General features: G+C 30.6%; 1 protein-coding gene and 1 long non-coding RNA gene across 2 annotated transcripts; one reads left to right on the top strand and one right to left on the bottom strand.

Annotated features, from left to right (window-relative positions):
• The first annotated feature begins 2497 nt into the window (after positions 1-2497).
• LOC130673338 (uncharacterized) lies at positions 2498-4911 on the top strand. The gene is made up of 3 exons (XR_008990872.1): positions 2498-2562; positions 2724-2874; positions 4719-4911. It is a non-coding gene; the product is annotated as an uncharacterized LOC130673338 (long non-coding RNA).
• Positions 4829-19467, bottom strand: LOC130673337 (aminopeptidase N-like). The gene is made up of 12 exons (XM_057478313.1): positions 19252-19467; positions 12714-13165; positions 12150-12614; positions 11886-12069; positions 8458-8533; positions 8296-8377; positions 7862-8220; positions 6320-6603; positions 6048-6238; positions 5312-5665; positions 5155-5236; positions 4829-5069 (listed from the first exon to the last, which is right to left on the bottom strand). Exons 2-12 carry the CDS (start codon positions 13139-13141, stop codon positions 4935-4937), a joined length of 2640 nt encoding a protein of 879 aa, XP_057334296.1. The 5' UTR covers positions 13142-13165; positions 19252-19467; the 3' UTR covers positions 4829-4934.
• Positions 19468-20404: the final 937 nt, after the last annotated feature.

Raw genomic sequence — 20404 nt, 5'->3', positions numbered from 1 at the left:
TCTGAATTAATTTGTATTTATATAATTAACGGGCAAAAAAATCATGATTATTTGAACATTAGATTTAGCTCAGTAGATAGCGTCCCGGCCTAGTAACCAGAAGGATCTCAGTTCGAACCCCGGTAGCTCCCAAATAATTCTATTCGTTATTTCCCATTAATTCAGTAAATAGTTAATTACACTCCAATGTAATATCGATAAAAGTGTGATCAAACTCTTTTTTTTAATTATATTTGATAATTTAAATAATAATATTTTAGATCAAGCATTCACTGTTAAAAAAATTGTTAGAATTTTCAAAACATTGTATATAACGCAATAAACACATACATTTGTGCTTGAAATTTCATTAATAATTTCACATAGAATTTAAAATACATGTTTTTGAATTTTCAATTTAACATTTTGGATTTTCAAATACTTTCTTTTTAATTTTTAAATAAATGTATTTGAAAATCTGAAGCGTTTATTTGAAAATTCAAAAGCGTGTATTTTAAATTTTATACAATCGTTACAATGAAATTTCAAACACAATTGTATGCGTTTATTGCGTTATATACAATGTTTTGAAAATTCAAACAATTATTTTAACAGTGTATATCACATTTAATACTGTATCATTTTATCATTTATCATACTGTCAATGATGTTTAGTTCAGTCACAAGTTTTATTTACTTTATATTATTGAGGAAATAAAAACTTAACAATAATAAACTCTGATATACACCGCTCACATTACTCACACAGATATTATATATTTCACTAGACAATCCTTGATTACTGAACGCGCAGCACGTCACGCGCAGAAATTGCATATACAAGCATTTGAATTTTCATATAAGTATTATGAAATTTCAAATGGAATTATTAAAATTCAATATGTCTTAGAATTTTCAATACTTAGTTTGAAAATTTAAAAAACAAGTATAAATTTTAAGTACGTTTATTAAAATTCATATTTTTTGTCTTAATTTTAAATACCAGCTTGATTATTAAATTACGTATATTAAATTTGAAGCTTTTTTTATTGGAATTATAATTCAAATATCTAGTTATGAAAATTTAATTCCTTTTGTATTGTAATATTCAAATTATTTTTAACAGTGTTGGGTGAGCCTTAGATTTTTTGCTCCCCGAGGTTTGGCCAAGGCTTGATTTTTTGTTTCCCAAGCTTTGGCCAAGGCTCAATTTTTCGTTTTCCAAGACACACACACACACACACACACACACACACACACACACACACACACACACACACACACACACACACACACACACACACACACACACACATACATACAGACACTCGGACATCAATTTGAAAATAGTCAGAATAGCTTTCTAGGACCTCAAAACGTCGACATCTGATGAAAATTCGATTTTCGTAAATCGGACCGAAACCAATAACTTCCCGAAATTTTTGAAAATCATCGATTTTCTTAGCGGGAAGTTAAAAATATATATTACATTTTTAATCGAATATCTTTTAATTTTTGTGACCAGTGCATACAAAAGTTATAAAATTTTTAATTAATGAAACAATACTTAATACAAAAAATTACGTACCTCAGATGTGTAACAATTAATTATTGTCTAATATATTGACTTTATAAATTTACAATTTAAATTCAAGTTTCAAAACACGTGTTAAAGTAGATGCGCTCTCAACCGACGAGACAAGATAAACTGTTTGTTGACTAAATTTAAGTCCTTAATGGCATCATACAATTGAGGCACATCTATAGTTACAACTTTTACCCATGCTATACATTTTCTTTACTCCAACCCTCTAAACAATGAAATCATGTCTAAAGGAAATATATAGCATGAGTAAAAATTGTAATTACTCGGGTGCCCCAGGTATAATTCCATTAAGGACTTAAATTTGTCCAGCAAAAATTTGAACAATTTCTCTTGTCCCATTTATATGGCTGTTTGAAATTTTCATGATTTTTCGAAAAAATCAGTTTTTATTTACTGTTAAAGTTCGTATAACTTTAAAACTAAATCTTATAGACAATTTCCGTAGAAAGTATCTTAAAGCTGGTTTTATAAGCTAAAGTTTTTGCTTTCACACTTAACGTTTCGACGATTTCTTCCAATAATTTGATAGCTTTGAAAGTTCAGACAGAATCAAGAAAATTACTAGTTATGGTTTTTATTCCTGATAATTCATGCATTTCACACTATAATCCTTTTCGTCAGTTTTATTTAATAGTAAACAAAATAATCTTTAAATTTCATAATTATTTCATATCATAAAAGTATCCCTTTTATTATTTATTATGTTTTAAGCGAGCGCCGTACGAATATAACCAGTCTTGTCATAACGATATCGCCTTCAATTCTTAACCCTTAAGAGTCAGAAGATCTTGAAACGTTTACGTGTGAGACTAGTGAGGAGAGTGCGAATCGTAGAGTCCCGTGAGCATGTATGAGTGACATGTGGGAGTAGTAGTGTGCCTGTGAGTAACCTTCCACTCGTTTGAATCTCGCACTGCGTCCATCGACAGTGCTGTAGTTAGTATTGTTGACGTGAGGACATAGTCTCCGAAAGTAAGGTTAGACAAATTTTAAAAATTTCATACATTGCTATGTAATTGCAATATTACTTAACTATACTTATAATAAAACAAAATGTTGTTCTTACTCTGAATTTAAGTCCTTTGATATTTTTTATTTAATAAATTAAAAATAAAATTATTTTTTACTTCCCGCCCAGGTGAAAATTTTTTTCTTATAATACGGCCCTGCCACATTTGCTTCGCTCTTTCCAATTCTATCGGGCTCCGCCAGACCGAAGAGAGGGGTTTCAAGGTCAGACTCTAAAGGGTTAACGCATCCTGATGAAGTGTTTCACACTTATTCTATGGGTAATTATCTTGATCGATTTTGAAGATGAAATGAATATTTCAATCAGTTTAGAAGTTACGTAAAAATTATCTTTTTAAAAAAAATTTATTTTTCCCTTTCAAAATTGATATACCTTCAAAAATTTATAAATCTTGAATTTTTGATGAATTGTGTGTAATTTTATTATGTAAGTATATTTTCGTTTTTTAACATATGAGTATGAACAAATATTAATCAGACTTTAAATGTAATATCAATAACTCGGTCTATAGATGGGGCATTCCACGCCAAATCGGACGGTTTTAAGAATTTTAATTTTTCATTTTCGTCATTTTTTGATATTTTTTAGTACTCATCAGAAAACTCATCCTCCTAAATTTTGAGATTTTTTTTATCATTGTCCGGTCGGCAAAAAGTTATCATAAAGATCACATAAAGATAACTTTTTTTGGATCTGATAACTTCAAGACTCATCTTAAAGATAACATAAAGATATTAGAAAGATATCTAATGCGCCACCTACTGACATCTTTTAGATCTCTTCGAAAAGGTATCAGAAAGATAACATTTTTCAGATGTCCAAAAGATAGTGGATTATGATTGCAATGATATAATAAAGTTATCTCTAATTAGATATGATTTTGAGGTTACTTAATAATAATTAATATTTAAAAATTTTTTGGTTTTTACTGTTTATTATTTATAAGAAAGTAATTCATTCAAAATTATATAATGAAATTTAAATATATTTTTTTTTTTTTTTTAATTGTTCCAGTGTATAGCCGAATGTACGACCTTTTACACTTTTTGCCTTTACATCGCAACTGCTTCCTTTCTTTATCTGCTTTTCATTGTGCGGCTGTGGCCCGACTTGTGCTTATACTGTACTGTACCATTACGGTGATACCCTATCCTCCACCTTGGCTGTGGGGGTATAGGGGCAAGGGAAACCACAGAGAAAACCATTGCCAGTACAGTTCGGTTTGGATGAAGCTCCAGTGGTCGATAAAATTCCCATTTTACTGATCACTGGTTCTTCATCCCACGCCTAACGGTCAGAGACCTTCGTTCGAACCCAACGCGTGGCTAAACGGTCACCAAGCCAAGTAGTGGCCATGCTCAATGCTACTTAACTTCGGTGATCGCCCGAGCCACGCGTGTGCCGAACGGCTGCCTCAGCCGCTGAAATTTAAATATAATTAATAATAATAATTTAGTTTTGATAATAATAATCATAATAATAATAATGTTCAAATTCACTTCAACTTGTTTATCACCAAGATCATTATTGTCACCACTATTATCGCTGTTATTGTTTATACTATCATTTTTAGTATAATCCAATTGACATTTACCATTAACTTCAAAGTTTAGTACCCTAATTAAGAAAAATTATTTGAAATGATTCAAAACAATTTGACATAATTTAAAACAATTTTAAGCGACTAATATATAGATATACACTTAGCATGGATTAAATCACTTTTCTTATTCAGGGTAATGATTGAGGCTCAATACTCTAAGGTTTCTAGAGATTAAAATTGTTTATTGAATTATTAAAGAATTTTCGTAAACGTCTGTTTGTTCTCAAGGACATTTTTTATCAAACACTTTTGGCACGTATATCTATTTTGTAGGTTAGACTAAACTAAACATAAAATATATGAATACCAAACGTCAGCTGATAAATTTAGGTTATGATCAAATGTTAACAAAAAGATATCTTTTTGACCTCATAAAGGCATCTACAAGTTATCATAAAGTTATCTTTTAGATCTCGATAAACTGATATCCGTAAAAAGTTGTAAGAAATTTTTGTCTTAAGACAACATTTGTCTGGCCTTTAGAAGATTTTTTTTTTCAGATAACATAATTATGCCTTTCTGACATGGACGCGAGCTAGCGAAAAATTGGGGCAGTGCTGAAAATTTTCGGAAAAATCTATCTTCCATTCTGGCTGCCAGATGGCATTTTAAAAAAAATACACATGTATTGAGTGTTACTTTTTTTTATCAATCAGTAAATACATTCATAATTACAATAAAAATTGATTGGCAGTAATAAAAATTAGATCGATTTATCATTTCTTTTTATCAAAAAACTTTTTCATTTTATTTAATTTTTCGTTGGATTGGGAGACGGATTTTGCAGCACACAATCTACTGATAGAGCTACCCACACATTCACCCTGAGTTGCCTGGCTCATTCGATTGAACTGATAAAATTAAGGGTAAAAAAATATATTAATTAAAATTTTTTTTGACTTTTAAATATCATTTGTTTATAAATTTAATAAATACTTTTTGCAGATGATCATTAGTTCTTATAAATTTAATAAAATTTTGAGTAGCATCGAACGTAACTTTCCGAGAAAACACAGGACTAAAAAAACAGCAGCAGTTAAAAAAATAATTTATTACAGTAACCGCAGTTGGGAATAGAAAAAATAAAAATTACCTTCCGTCAGCCTGAGTGGAGTTGTAATCAAGGTCTAAAACGACGTCAACGGCTTTTCCATTCAGCCGGTAAAGATTTTCCAAAAATAGCGTTTGAGTTACATCCTCTATAACATTTGACCAGATCATTATTATAAACTTTTTTAACAATTCAATGTTTTGAACACAACACAGAGCATGAAGAAACTCTTGATCTTTAAAGGTTCCATATTCTCTTGCTTGACAGTATGAGAATATTTCATTCTTAGGATTTTCCAAATTTAGTTTAAACTTTTCCCATAATTTATTCCAAGTATCTTCATCTGCAAATCTCATTCCGCTGTTAAGAATCGCAACTTTCATGTCTGCAGAAATTCTGAAATGAAAAGTAAATTTTATTTATGACTACACAGAAAAAAAAATTATCGGCTTAAGGTAAATTCTTGATTCAAAAAAATGTTTTTGAAAACCTCTATTTTCTCGGAAAAAGTAGAAATCTCTGCTGACCAAGAGAAATTCTCTTGGCTTCAGAAAATTTTGTCTTAGTTCTCGAAAATATTTGTCTTCCAAAATATTTTCTTGATGCAAGTTTTTTTTTGTTTACGAAATAATACAGAGAAAAAAATGATTTCTTGGCGCAAGTAATTTTTACTCATTTCAAGAAAATTAGGATATTATGAATTGAAAACAAAAATTTTCTGGGGCCGAAAAAAATTTTTTGCGCCAAGAAATTCTCTTTTTTCTGTATACTCTATTACGGATATTTATCAGGATCGTCGAGCCACTTTTTAAGTTTGGTAAGGGCATAATTTCCCCAATCACTTGACTCAAGAATGGAACACACATTCACCAAAGAAATTCTTAAAAGTCGCGTAGTAAAATCATCATCGGCTTCATCCACTAGTAGAACCCGTTTTTTTAATTTATTAGTCAGCTTCAAAGCATATTTCTAGATGATAAAATATAAATATGTATACTATTAAAATAATAATGAAGATAAACAACGAGTTGTATAATTATTAAAGAAAACCTTGAAATTATCGAAGTATTTGGAATGACGTATTGATGATTCATAATATAATTGTTCAATGTGATGCAAAAATGCTGCCCATGGAGCAAATTCTGTTTCACGAGTAAGATACTTCGCTAATTCAAAGGGTATACTGTAATCAAGAAATCCCTGACTGGCAAAGGTAAATGCATCGTTAATCAGCTGAATACGATTGAAGAGATGAATCTTTGAGTAATTATCCGTTTTCAGATAATTTATAATTAATTTCCAATTTTTTTCATCATAATTTATGTGATAGGTACCTACAAAATTTTCAAAATACATAAATTTAAATTCAAATTATGACTTTCATTTAATTATAAATAGTATCTTATGTGAGTAGTGCCATCGAGTATTGTACTAGATGACACTAGTTGTCTACGATATTATATATATAACTCATATCCAAAGAACACGCCGCTAACTGGCTAAAGTCAGCCTCATATAGTATATTACACACCAAGGGAGGACATTTCAAGCCAGGTGTGTAATTTACTTCCCGAGCCAAAAACGAGGGTGGCAAACAATGGAAGGATGGCACATGCGCTAATTTTTATCATTTATTTTCTCGTATAAGAAAAGAGCGACTATCTTCCATCTAAACGGAGCAGGAATTTAGACTTTCGGTCCAGGTATGGCGAAAACGGCTTGACTTCCGAATAGGTCACCCCTCATAATCTCTCAAAAATTTCAAAGAAATTTTATTTTTGTGTGTAAATAAGATGTTTAATAATGATTTTCACCGGAGAAGCCGTATAAGCCGCCATTTTTTATGTTAAATCGATGAAAAACCCATCACGTGTACACACTTGATATTTACACATTAATTGATTGGTTAGTCAATCAACAGATAAACGCGCGAATTTGAGTATGACAGTACCGTTAATCTACCAAATAACAATCTTTAATGAACTAAGTTCATTAGACACCGAACAATATTAGGTATTATCCCGGATGTGATCGTGGAATCGTCAGTGAGGCACCTCCATCACACCCTGCCTCATACCTAACACTGAAGTTACCATAAAATTATAAATGGGTTGGACCTACACGCCACCGTCCATCGTACGGTTTTAAATAACATTAATTATTAGCTACATTTAATTTTAACTAAGTTATTGATAGATGATAAATCAACGAATACACGATCGTAACGAGCGCCATTTGTGTGCACGTATTATGACTAATTATTGTCTAAACGGTCTCGCCGGTGAATTTCATGTATTGTCTTGAGTTATGCGAGTTATGAGTCAAAATTTGTGGCTTTTATAGACCAATCGGTGGGGTGACCTAAACGGTGGTAAAACCGCGAAAAATTGTATACAGACCATATCACACCCATTCTTGTAAAATTTCGAGGTGAAGGGAATGCATTAATGATTTAAAAAAAAAATTAAACACTGCATCCGACCAATCAGAAATAATCAGCGTATTAATGAAAAGTTTATGAAGCCAATGTTAGCCATTTAACGGCGTTCATTATGAGAATGCGTTATATGAACATTATTAATTAATTAATACCGAAATGTTGTATGTTTATAATTATCCAGCGATCATCAGGTACTGTAATCGAAATTTGAATTTTCATACAATAACCATCATACCACAGAGTTACCGATGTATCTTCAAAATAAGGGTCGTCAAAATTAGTTGTCCAATTCAATGGAACCCAATATCTCCAATCTGACTCCAGATCAGATAAAGATAGTGCTTGTGTAACAATCATTGTGTTTTTTTCATAGTTACGAGTGACCGTGATTGTGGGAGACAACGAAACAGTAAACCAATTTTTCAAAACTTTTTTCATAGTTTCTTTCATATCTCTAGACGCTTTTATAATTTCATCGGAAAGCTCACTGACTATTTGATCTTTAGATTCACTTATAAAACAAAATATAACTGTTAAATAATTACCAAACTAATAAAATTATTTTGCTAGATATTGAATTACATACTTATTTAATATATAATTTCTCATAGCCGTTTGGAAGTTATATTTACCCAAAACATTTTCAATTGTACGTGAGATATAGTTAGCTGTAATAAGTAATAATTAATAAATAATCTTAACATTATATAAATAATTAAAGATAACGATAATAATAGTATAAGCATACAATGATCATAATTCCAATTTCCTACTTGTCCGTGAGCATTAATCAATCGATCAATAGAATGAGCCGTGTTATCAACCTGAAGTTAATTGAACATCATTAATTACAGTAAAATAAGCTAATTAAGATTTTAAAGATTAATACTTAGTATATTACACACCACGAAAGGACAGTAGGACATTCCAACTCGCCTGAACAATTACCTACCCGGATCAGGACGCTATGGGGGAGAGGCGCTGCAATTGTAACACTCAATAAAAAACTATTAATAAAACTAAAAATTATTATTATTCTTTTTTTAACTTATTCAAAATAGTAAGTTATTGATTAGATCAAAGTTTCGGTTATTAATTTTGTTCTGATATCAAAATATTGAGAATTGTTGAAAATACGCGTGAAAACTTTTTTTTTGTACCCTTCACAATTTTTTTTAATAACAAATTCGTTTTCTTATGTTATGATGCGAGACTTGTATTAATACTTTAAGGGATATATCAAGAGTATTGTATAATCGAATTGCATATCAATTTACTGATTTTTGTGACTGTAATTAAATTTTATTAACAATTCAGCGTGAGCGTCAATTGTAACACTTGAACGAGTAGCAATTGTAACACCCAGAGTCGTGTATGGGATCTGCGCAAACTGGGTGCGCCACAAATTTACTCTGGGATAGTGTAATTTTTTGATTGTTTCAATATTTATAAATGCCCGATGAAAAAAGATTTTATACAATTATATATAGACTATACATAATTATATATAGACTATATATAATTATATATAGGCTATATATAATTAGATAGAAAAAATGGCCCGATCCAATTGTATACAATTTGTATAGCAATTGTATACAATTCTATACAAATTGTATACAATTCTATACAATTCTATCATTGCAATTATATAGAATTGTATATAATTATATAGAATTGTATATAATTTGTATAAAATTGTATATAATTATATAGACTTGTATACAATTTGTATAGAATTGTATACAATTTCTATACAGTTGTATACAATTGGATCGGGCCATTTTTTGTATATAATTTTATACAATTGTATAAAATCTTTTTTCATCGGGTGTTTAATAATTTATATTAAAGATCCCAATATATGTGATACTGTAAGTTTAAATACTTGATTTTAAGAGTTAATAAAGTATAATAGTATGTATTAAGACTGAATAATAAAAGCAATTTGATGAAAAATATCTATTTCGTTCCGTGTTACAAATGCCCTGCACTGTATTACAATTACAACCCATGCGCGCCGCCATTTTGGTCCCTGACTTTAGTTGAATAAATTGATTTTTTGATAAGTTAACATTGACTTTTTACTAATTAACTAAGTTAGTCACATAAAAGATACTATCAACTAACTTTCTGACAGTTTTTAAGTTTACTATCTTAAAAAAAAAAAAATCAAATAGAAAAATGAAATTTTTTGTTACAATTGCAGCACCTCTCCCCTACTTACCTTCGTGGTGTGGTCACTATTTTTCACTATACCTGCACCGAGAGCTTAAATTCCTTCCTAGAGGATCCGAATCACGGTAAATTATCGTATTTTAACGCAAACGTGTCGCATGTTACGGTAATTTTCGGCAAAAAAATTTATGGCGGAATACGGTGAATTACGGTAATTTGCAGCAATTTGTGGCATTTTTATCGTAACACCCCATACAAAGAATGGTGATCGGTCGATCATCGGGCTATGATCGCTGTTCGATCCTCGAGCATCGGCTGAGGATCGGAAAATGTATAGGAGCACGACTCGCTGGGCGTCGGATGTTAACATCAACGCAAGACTGCCGATGGATCATCGGCTGAGGATAGTATAGTATACGAGGATTATCCTATTTAGCTGCCTAGGATCGGCTCATCATGGTAATTTAGTCTCGGCAAAGGATATTGACCGACTGTTGACCAAGAAATAACCTCACTTTCTGCCGCGTACAGAAACTGATTACTATCATCTAAACAATCACTAAAACTGTTCTCATCACAAATTTATTTTCTGTTATATTCAGTAGGAATTGCTTCTGTCTACTGAAAAGTATATACAGGTAAATAATGCTTAAAAATAGCTGATGTGATATTTAGTGCGCATGCGCAAAAGAAAATTTATCATATCATTGACCGAGAAACGGCTGATGATCGGAATTCATTGTTATGAATATAGTTGGGTTACCGATGGTGTGACAGCCATAGGCTGATGATAGAGCACTGTCGCTCGACCGAGCATTGGTAGTCGAGCCTCGGTCGATCGTAGATTTTTTTCGAGCATCGGCGACTTCGTATGGGACAGCGAAATATGTCACTTTACGGTGAAATGCCGTAATTGTGCAGTAAATCTGCACGTTTGCGATGAAATACCGCAACGACAGCGCATATTTACGGTAGGATACCGCACTTGTACCGAAAAATACCGCAATTTACCGCGAAACATCGTAATTTGCTGTAAAATACCGGATTTTACCATGATTCTTTCGAATGCCGTAAATTACGGCAATTGCTGTAATTTACCGTGATTTTGCTCCACCAGGGCTGCACGAAAAAAAAAAACAAGGATATTTGACTTTCCCTTCTACAAATTTTTATTATGCTGTCGACCAAACTGAAAACAGAAAGTTGTGCTGCAAAAAAATTATTATGCTGCACTACAAAAAATATCATACACTTGAAACTTATTGATAAATTGTAATGGCCATTATTTGTCTAAACTAGAAATTATAGTGGAGAATTAAAAATTTTTAGAGGCTCACAATAATAATTATAGTAAAGCATAATAACTTTTTTGGTGACTCCAACTTTCTGTTTCAAGTTTGCCCTAACGGACCCAAATTACGGTAAATTACGGTAAACCCACCGTAAATTACGGTAATCCACCGTAAAATGCCGATTTACCGTAAATTACGGTGGATTTACCGTAATTTACAGTGGTTTTACCGTAATTTACGGTAATCCACCGTAAATTACGGTAATTCGGTAATCCACCCGAATTTTTTACGGTAGATTTATCGTATTCGACGGTAAATTTACGGTATACCCGCCGTAATTTACGGTAATCCACCGTAAAGTACCGATTTACCGTATATTACGGTGGATTTACCGTAATTTACGGTGGATTTACCGTAATTTACGGTGGGTTTACCGTAATTTACGGTGGGTTTACCGTAATTTACGGTGGTTTTACCGTAATTTACGGTGGGTTTACCGTAATTTACAGTAAATCTACTCGAATTTTACGGTATTCTACGGTAGATTTACGGTAAAATTACCGTAAATTTACGGTAAATCAGGTCTGCTAGGGTGGTCGACAGCATAAAAAAATTCCTACATTTTTGTCTCCATTTTTCTCCGTGCAGGAATTTAAACTTTCAGTGCAGCTTTGGTGAAACATAAATTAAATTATATATAACTCACCTTATCAACTATCAGTTGAGCTAAATAAGAACGAAGGCCATAGGTTAAGGATTTTCCGTAATCATAACTAACACTTTCAATAAGGTCACCAAACCAATGATCGATTAATGAAATTGCTATTTCCGTAATTGTGGTAATTTTTTCAGTTTTATCGATATTTTTTTTAAATCCAATACTCACATCACTAAAGGAAAAAATTGTCCATGTTGAAAATTACATTAAGATAAAATATGTTAAATACTATAGAAAAAATTGAAAACTTACTTAACGATACAAAGTCCCCAGTTGCGTTTTTTAATTTGAATAAATTCCGGCAAAACGACAACATCCAATTTATTGTACTGATGCTCGTTATGAGTTACACCGGTTACATCTTCCAGTGCTTTCCACAATTTTCTCACAATTTTAATGTCATTATTCTCACAGTCAATTGTATTTTTAGGGAGCCACAGTTTGAACAGATCGTCATCATACGCAGTCAAATATTCTAAATTTCCAACAATGAAAGCAAAATTTCGTGGATACAAATTTCGAGTTTTTTCAAAAATTGACCAGACCGAATTTAGATCGTCTGCAGTTATTATTTCTTTTAGCGGCGCATTAAATAATACTGTATATTCTTTATTGTGCTTGACGGAAAATTCAAAAGTTGTCTGACGCGAATCATTGTTCCAGGATGGAAACAATTCTTCAACACCTTCAGTTTGAAAATCACTCAGTAGTATCCATCTTTTAAATTATAAAATTTTAAAAATATATGAACAGTTTTAATATCATCACTTGTTTTATTCAGATGTCAGATAGAAAAAATGAATTTCAGTTACTTACTGCCATTTTCCAAATTTATCAAAATAATAAACATGTTTTAAAACTTCAGTACTGTCGAGAACTTGACCTTTATACTGGATATATAAATTATAAATACCAAGATCAAGTACTGTATCGAAATTTATACTCAATATATTTTCGGTCTTATCAATAGTGACCGTAAAATCACATGACTCGTAAATTTTATTATCTTTTTTCAAAATAACATTTTCAACAGTTGCCAAATTTTTAGCGTTCAATTGAAAGGAACTTCTTGTTTTCAAATTTTTGAAATCTATGGAAACTTCTCCATCAAAAGTGAGCTCATTTTCTCGGATATGCGGTACAAATTTGATTTTGTAATGATGTGGTTCTACATGATAGTTACTGGTAAAATTTTCCGATTTAAACAGAAGTTTATAATTTGGTTTTGACATCGTTTCCATCATTATGGTTTGTGTAAACACAAAAAACTTATTATGGAAAAAATAGACATTTTTTTAAAATATTAATCGAGAATAACTAAATATTGCACGCCTCAAATGCGAAGCATTAAGGTGAGCTTTACTCTCGAATAGCCACCGTTTTGCAAAATGCTCGCATAAAGTAATTTCAATAACTGAAAGGATTAATCGATTGTGTACCGATTAATGATTTTTCGGATTCTTAAAGTCTCATTAATGCGGTGAGTGATTTTTATGTTAACCCTTCGTCCGTTGCACTATGAGCGCAGCGCCGCAATTTCTATTACCCATACAAAAAAAATCTGGGTGTCGGTTAACCCTGCGGGCCAGCCCCACAACATCCCGCTGTTTTCGAGCGCAAGGAGCTTGAAAACAGTACTGTGAATATTAGGGTGGTCCGTTTGGAACGACTATTTTTTTTTTTTCGCTCCCACTGAAAAATATTGTTGTAGACATTGAAAAAAAAATTCTCTGAAAGTTTTAGCTCTTAAGGTAGTACTACCGGTTTTAGAATTGACGTTCAGAATTTAATGAAACTTGGCATATTGGTACTTTATAATATCATAATTAAGCAGTTAAATTTTTGGAGGCTTACAGAGCACTGAAAAAAAGATATTAATATTTATAAATTTTTGCGTTTAACATTGATCCTTATGTGAAATCACAGACTTTATTTTATTTCACAAAACTGGACGTTGAGATTTCTATAATTTTGGTATCAATAGAAAGAGAAAAATTTATTGAATATTATGTGCAAATAAAACCATAAACTCAGAGCCTGTGATAAGAACAATTAATAAATGATTGAGAAAAAAGTACTAGTCGACTTAAATGTGGCAACGCCGCAGAAAAGGTTAGGACGCGCGCGAAATTCAAACATGCACCAATGCGGTATGTGAGAATATGAGTGTGACTTGTTTCAGATTTTTTTTATATACCTTTTCGGTAACTCTTTTACCTTTCCAACGAAATACTTTTTTTGTGCAGTTTATTAAATTTAACTCCGACATTTTTGATAATAAACGTACGCAACTGATAATTAGTGTAAAAATAAACAAATGTATGCGCAATAGATTTCCGCGCATAAACTCATATGTTGAGTGAAACAGAATGTATTTCTGTCTCTTTAGTTTTTATGCGGCGTTGCCAAATGAAAATACTACTCTAGCCAAATTACACATAGCACTAATTTGACACCTGTGGTAACGGTAGTACTACCTTAATTTTAATTCTAAGTACTTTACATTTGATTTTGAAGTTTTCCCATTTAAAATACATGGGAAAGTTGGGATTTTTTTTTTAATTCTCTATAACTCAGCCGCATTTTAAGTTATCGGGTCGCCGTTTGCGGCATTTTTTAGGTAATTTGATACTCTTCAAAAGTCTCCTTAATAGTTTTACTCGGACTCTGATTGTTTTTTCTGTATTGGTTCTGAAAATAATTTTTTTAATAATAATTTGGGTTTTTAGTTGATATTAACTAAATAACGAAATTTGAAGAAAAAGTGCAGATAACGATTTTTTAGGAAATTTTATTCGCTACAAAAAGGTCCTCTTAGTTAAGTAGCTTAAGATCTCCGTTCACGTGATATAGGGATTTTAGTAATTTTGTAAATAAAATATTTGTCAAAAATTTTTCCGAAGTTCATCAATTTGAACCCTTCCGATTTTAACGACTGGATTAAATTAATGAAAGGAAAATTATTTACTGATTTAAAATTGAAATGAAATAGCATTTGGTGGAATTTTTTGACAAATATTTTATTTGCAAAATTACTGAAATCCCTATATCACGTGAACGAAGAACTTGAGCCACGTAACTAAAAGGACCTTTTTTGTAGCGAATAAAATTTCCTAAAAAATCGTTAGCTGCACTTTTTCTTCAAATTTCGTTATTTAGTTAATATCAACTAAAAACCCAAATTATTATTAAAAAAATTATTTTCAGAACCAATACAGAAAAAACAATTAGAGTCCGAGTAAAACTATTACGGAGACTTTTGAAGAGTATCAAATTACCTAAAAAATGCCGCAAACGGTGACCCGATAACTTAAAATGCGGCTGAGTTATAGAGAATTAAAATAAAGATCCCAACTTTCCCATGTATTTTAAATGGGAAAACTTCAAAATCAAATGTAAAGTACTTAGAATTAAAATTAAGAGCTAAAACTTTCAGAGAATTTTTTTTTCAATGTCTACAACAATATTTTTCAGTGGGAGCGAAAAAAAAAAAAATAGTCGTTCCAAACGGACCACCCTAGTGAATATATTTTCGAGCTCGATAATGCTATTACCTGCGATGATTTTTTATGAGCTTTTCAAGCTCAACCAAGTTACGTTTTTTGCTAAAGTTTGACAAGTTAAGAATCGAAAATTATTAATGAAGAAGCGGTTTTAAAATTTGTATTCTCAGTTGTGTTCAATGAAATGAACGAATCGAGGCAGAAATCAATGTCAGTGATCAAAATCAAGATTTAAGTAAGTTTTGACTTAGGTCAGAGCAATTATATATGAAATATCCGAGAAAAATATTAAAAACTGGGTTTTCTCAATTTCTTGCTGATAATATGATTTAAACTAAAGAACGAGTTAGATGTCATTATATGATGATCGACAGATCCTCGCAGATTTGAATCACGGTGGAAACACGGTGGTTTTGTTCCATTTTACTGCTGTGATTACGCGGTGTATCCACCGTGATTCCACGGTGGCTTGACCACTGTGTATACACGGTGTTTCCACTATGATTACGCGATGGATACACCGTGATTTCACGGTGGCTTTGTGCTATTTCACCACCGTGGTTCCACGGTGTATCCATCGCGTAATCATAGTGGAAACACCGTGTATACACAGTGGTCAAGTCACCGTGGAATCACGGTGGATACACCGCGTAATCACAGTGGATGCACTGTGTATACTCGGTGGTGAAATGGAACAAACCCACCGTGTAACCACGGTGAATCCACGGTGTTTACACTTCTACGGTGTTTCCACCGTGATTCAAATTTGCGCGGGGAGACTACAAAGAGAATGAGTTGGTATGATTTCAGACACATTTAGTACATTTTATTTTGATTTATCCGGAAAAAATAACATTTTATGTTTTTCACTGTTTCTTTCTCCAACGGTATCTCTTGAACGAATTAACCGATTGAGATTTTTAAGGCAGCGATCGACGCGTTTTATCTAATTCTAGAGCTGATTAGATTTTGAAGTCGATCGTTCAAGTCGTTTCTGAGAAATCACTAAAAAACTAAAAAAATTTTTTTTTTTTCGTAATTCGCCAACATTTTCGAGTCTACTTGATCAAATGACCAGAAATTTTCAGGAAAGTTGGCGGCCAACAAGCTCTTTCGATTGCCACCTTAAACATCCAAATCGGTTCATTAGTTAAAAAGTTACAAAGAGTTTACAAACACACACACACACACACACACATATATACATACATACATACACTCGGACATCATTCTGAAAATAGTCAGAATAGCTTTCTAAGACCTCAAAACGTCGACATCTGATGAAAACTCAATTTTGAAAATCGGGGTGAAAACAATAACTTCTCGAATTTTTGAAAATTTACAATTTTCTCAGCGGGAAGTTAAAAAAAAGAATCGGCCCATTACTGGGTTGTGAATGGCTGCCAATTTTGAAGCATCGGCCGACGATCGGCATACCGCTTGATTTGCTTGGACCACGACAACCGAGACGCCGTACGCAACATTTATTTATTTAATATTTTTTATTGATAGATATTTAATAATTTTTGAATGACTATCATTAAAATATTACAGAAAGACATGATACGCCCGGTCGGCAAAAAGTTATCATAAAGATCTCATAAAGATAACATTTTTTGGATCTGATAACTTTAAGACTCATCTTAAAGATAACATAAAGATATCAGAAAGATATCTAATGCGCCACCTACTGACATCTTTTAGATCTCTTCGAAAAGGTATCAGAAAGATAACATTTTTCTGATGTCTAAAAGATAGCGGATCAATGATACAATAAAGTTATCTCTAATTAGATATGATTTTGAGGTTACTTAATAATAATTAATATTTGAAAATTTTTTGGTTTTTACTGTTTATTATTTATATGAAAGTAATTCATTCAAAATTATATAATAATTTAATGATAAATCATAATAATAATTTAGTTTTGATAATAACACTCATTATAATAATATCGATAATAATAATAACAATAATAATAATCTTCAAATTCACTTCAACTTGTTTATCACCATGATCATCATTATTGTCACCACTATATATTATCGCTGTTATTATTCATACTATCATTTTTAGTATTAATCAATTGACATTTACCATTAACTTCAAATTTTGATATTCTAATTTAGAACAATGATTTGAAATAATTTAAAACAATTTTTATCGACTAATATATAGATACACTTAGCATGGAGTAATCACTTTTCTTATTCAGGGTAATGATTGAGGCTCAATAATCTAGATTCCTAGACATTAGAATTGTTTATTAAATTATTTAAGAATTTTCGTAAACGTATATTTTTTTGGTTAATAGATAATTCTTTATATATTTTTCTGTAGGACATTTTTTATCAAACACTTTTTGCACGTATATCTATTTTGTAGGTTAGACTGAACTAAACATAAAATATATGAAAACCAAACGTCAGCTGATAAATTTAGGTTATGATCAAATGTTAACAAAAAGATATATTTTTAACCTCATATATAACCGTATAAGGACATCTACAGAAGTTATCATAAAGTTATCTTTTAGATCTCGATAAGCAGATATCCGTAAAAAGTTGTCAAAAATATATCATTTGTCTGACCTCTAAAAGATATCTTTTTTCAGAGAACATAATGATGCCTTTCTGACATGGATGCCGAACGAGCGGAAAGCTGGTAGTCGTAATGTACAAAAAGCTATTCGTTTCGCATTGGAATCATGCATTTCTGATGAGTTAGCTAAACAAGTGTCATGGTCCGGATTACACAGTGAGATTAAAATCTCAGCATGTTTCTTTTCATGCTTTGGGTTATTCAATCTCAAAATTAATGAACTCAAAATATAAAAGTAAGCTTATCAGATAAAAATAAAACTATAAGTTAGTGTCACCAGTGCTAGTCACAAAAAACTAGTCTTGATATTAAGCTCACAATTATTATTACTATTATCGTTATTATTATAAAACCTATGAGTTTGTAACTAGACCTAATTAAAGTAAAAAATAATTTAATAATTTTACAATTATAGTACAAAAAAATAGTGCCTGTCATAAAATACGCCACTTTGTGTTGTAAAAAATTTTTAATAAATTTAAGCATTATTCCAATTATAAAAAATTGTATATTTGTCACAATAAACTGCGAGTGATTACAATTTACAAATAAATATAAAGACAATTTTAAAAATATTCGATCATAAAATAAATATTTGTTTGTTATTGTTTAGTTGATTCAATATATTAAACAAGAAAAAATAAATATTTCATTTCATGATCGAATATTTTTAGAATTTATGTTTGTTTATTTGTAAATTTTCAAATTTCCCGCGGTTTATACTACCCCTAACCTCTAATGATCCTTAAAATTGTTAACATTAAATCAACTTAAATAAGACTAATTTGTCAAATTAAAGTCAACTTTTTTCCATCAATTTGTTTCCAATGAAAAGTTAACAATTTGTTATGTTTTTGGTAACATAAAACACATTGTGATTTGTTAACAAAAAGTTAGAAAATGTCAACACTAAGTTATGAAAATGTCAATAAATAGCTAACAATTTGTCACCAAAAAGTTATCTTTTTGAGACAGAAAAAAGTTAACATTTTGCTAGACGTTAGTGGTGATATGTATTGGAAAAAATCTGCCTTTTGACATCGCAAAATAAATGCTAACATTTTTTTGTTAACTTTTTCGATACAAAAAAGTTAACATTTGGCCACTCGGGAAATTTTTTTTTTTTTTAGACGACAGCTTCCATATTACAACATGAGCATTTGAGGCGTGCACTTTTGGACTTTCCAAACATATTTTTTTCTTTCGTATGTGAATTAGTAAATAAAAAAATGGATAATTTTTGTACTTACAGGAATGTTTTTACTATAAAAATTACCACTTGTCTTGTTTTATTTATAATTTCTTAAATAATTTATAAACTAACACCGGTTTCTATCTGAATTATAACAGCAAATTGTTTTATAATTTAATAATAAATATTAAATATCAACAATTAAATTTATTTTTCGAAACAGGTTAAAAATTAATATACAGGAGAACGCACAACTGCGCACGTGAGCTAGTGATGCGCAATCGAAATCGATTAATCGAACAATCGATGTTTTCGTTTCGATTGTCGATTTTTTTAAATCGATTGTAGGCCTTTCGATTAATTGAAAAAAATCGATTCTTTTTTTTTAAAACGATTTTTAAACATCGATTTTTTGTAAAATTAATTAAGAAAAAAAATTTTTTTTTCAAAGTCATTTACTCAAACATTATAAAAATTGTTTCACTAATACAGGCAAACAAATGATAAACAACTTAAGCGTAATGATTAAAGGTAGATACCTATTTATAATTTTATAGATCAAAATTTTACGCTATTTGAAAAATTATAAAATAATCGATTTTAACAATCGATTTTTATTCAAACAATTCTACAACTCTAAAGTTGCGATAAAATAATCGATTTTTAACAATAAAAAATTATTAATTAAATACAATACTTCACTTATTGAGAAAATATTTTTTTTTCTGAACTGTTTTTTACTGAAAAGTTTAAATAAAAAATTATTAATCATAAACAAAGTATTTTATTTGATATTATTTTAAATATAAATGACCATATGAAAATTTCATATTTCGAAATACAAACTTATATTTATACGCGGTGATATTTAACGTTAAAATAAAATTTCGAAATCAATTTTCCAAAATAAATTGTTAGATGGTCGATTGCGCAACTTTAAAGTTGTGAGCAAATCGACTGACAAATAAAGTAGATATTAATAATTTTGAGTTTGTGATTTTGGACCCATATTCGTTTTTTGATTATGAACAAAAATTTATAAAATCGATTTTACACAATCGATTGTTAAGCTATCGATTCTGCAACTATAAAGTTGGAAAAAAAGAAATCGGTTTTTTTAAATCGATTATGTCAATAATCGATTGTTCAGAAACGATTAATTACCATAATCGATTGTCTTCAGTCGATTCTATTCGATTGTGAACAATCGA

Source organism: Microplitis mediator, chromosome 8, assembly GCF_029852145.1.
Source record: "Microplitis mediator isolate UGA2020A chromosome 8, iyMicMedi2.1, whole genome shotgun sequence".
NCBI classification, from domain to species: domain Eukaryota; kingdom Metazoa; phylum Arthropoda; class Insecta; order Hymenoptera; family Braconidae; genus Microplitis; species Microplitis mediator.
Note: the sequence above shows the minus strand (reverse complement) of the source record. Positions and strands in the feature narration are given on the sequence as shown.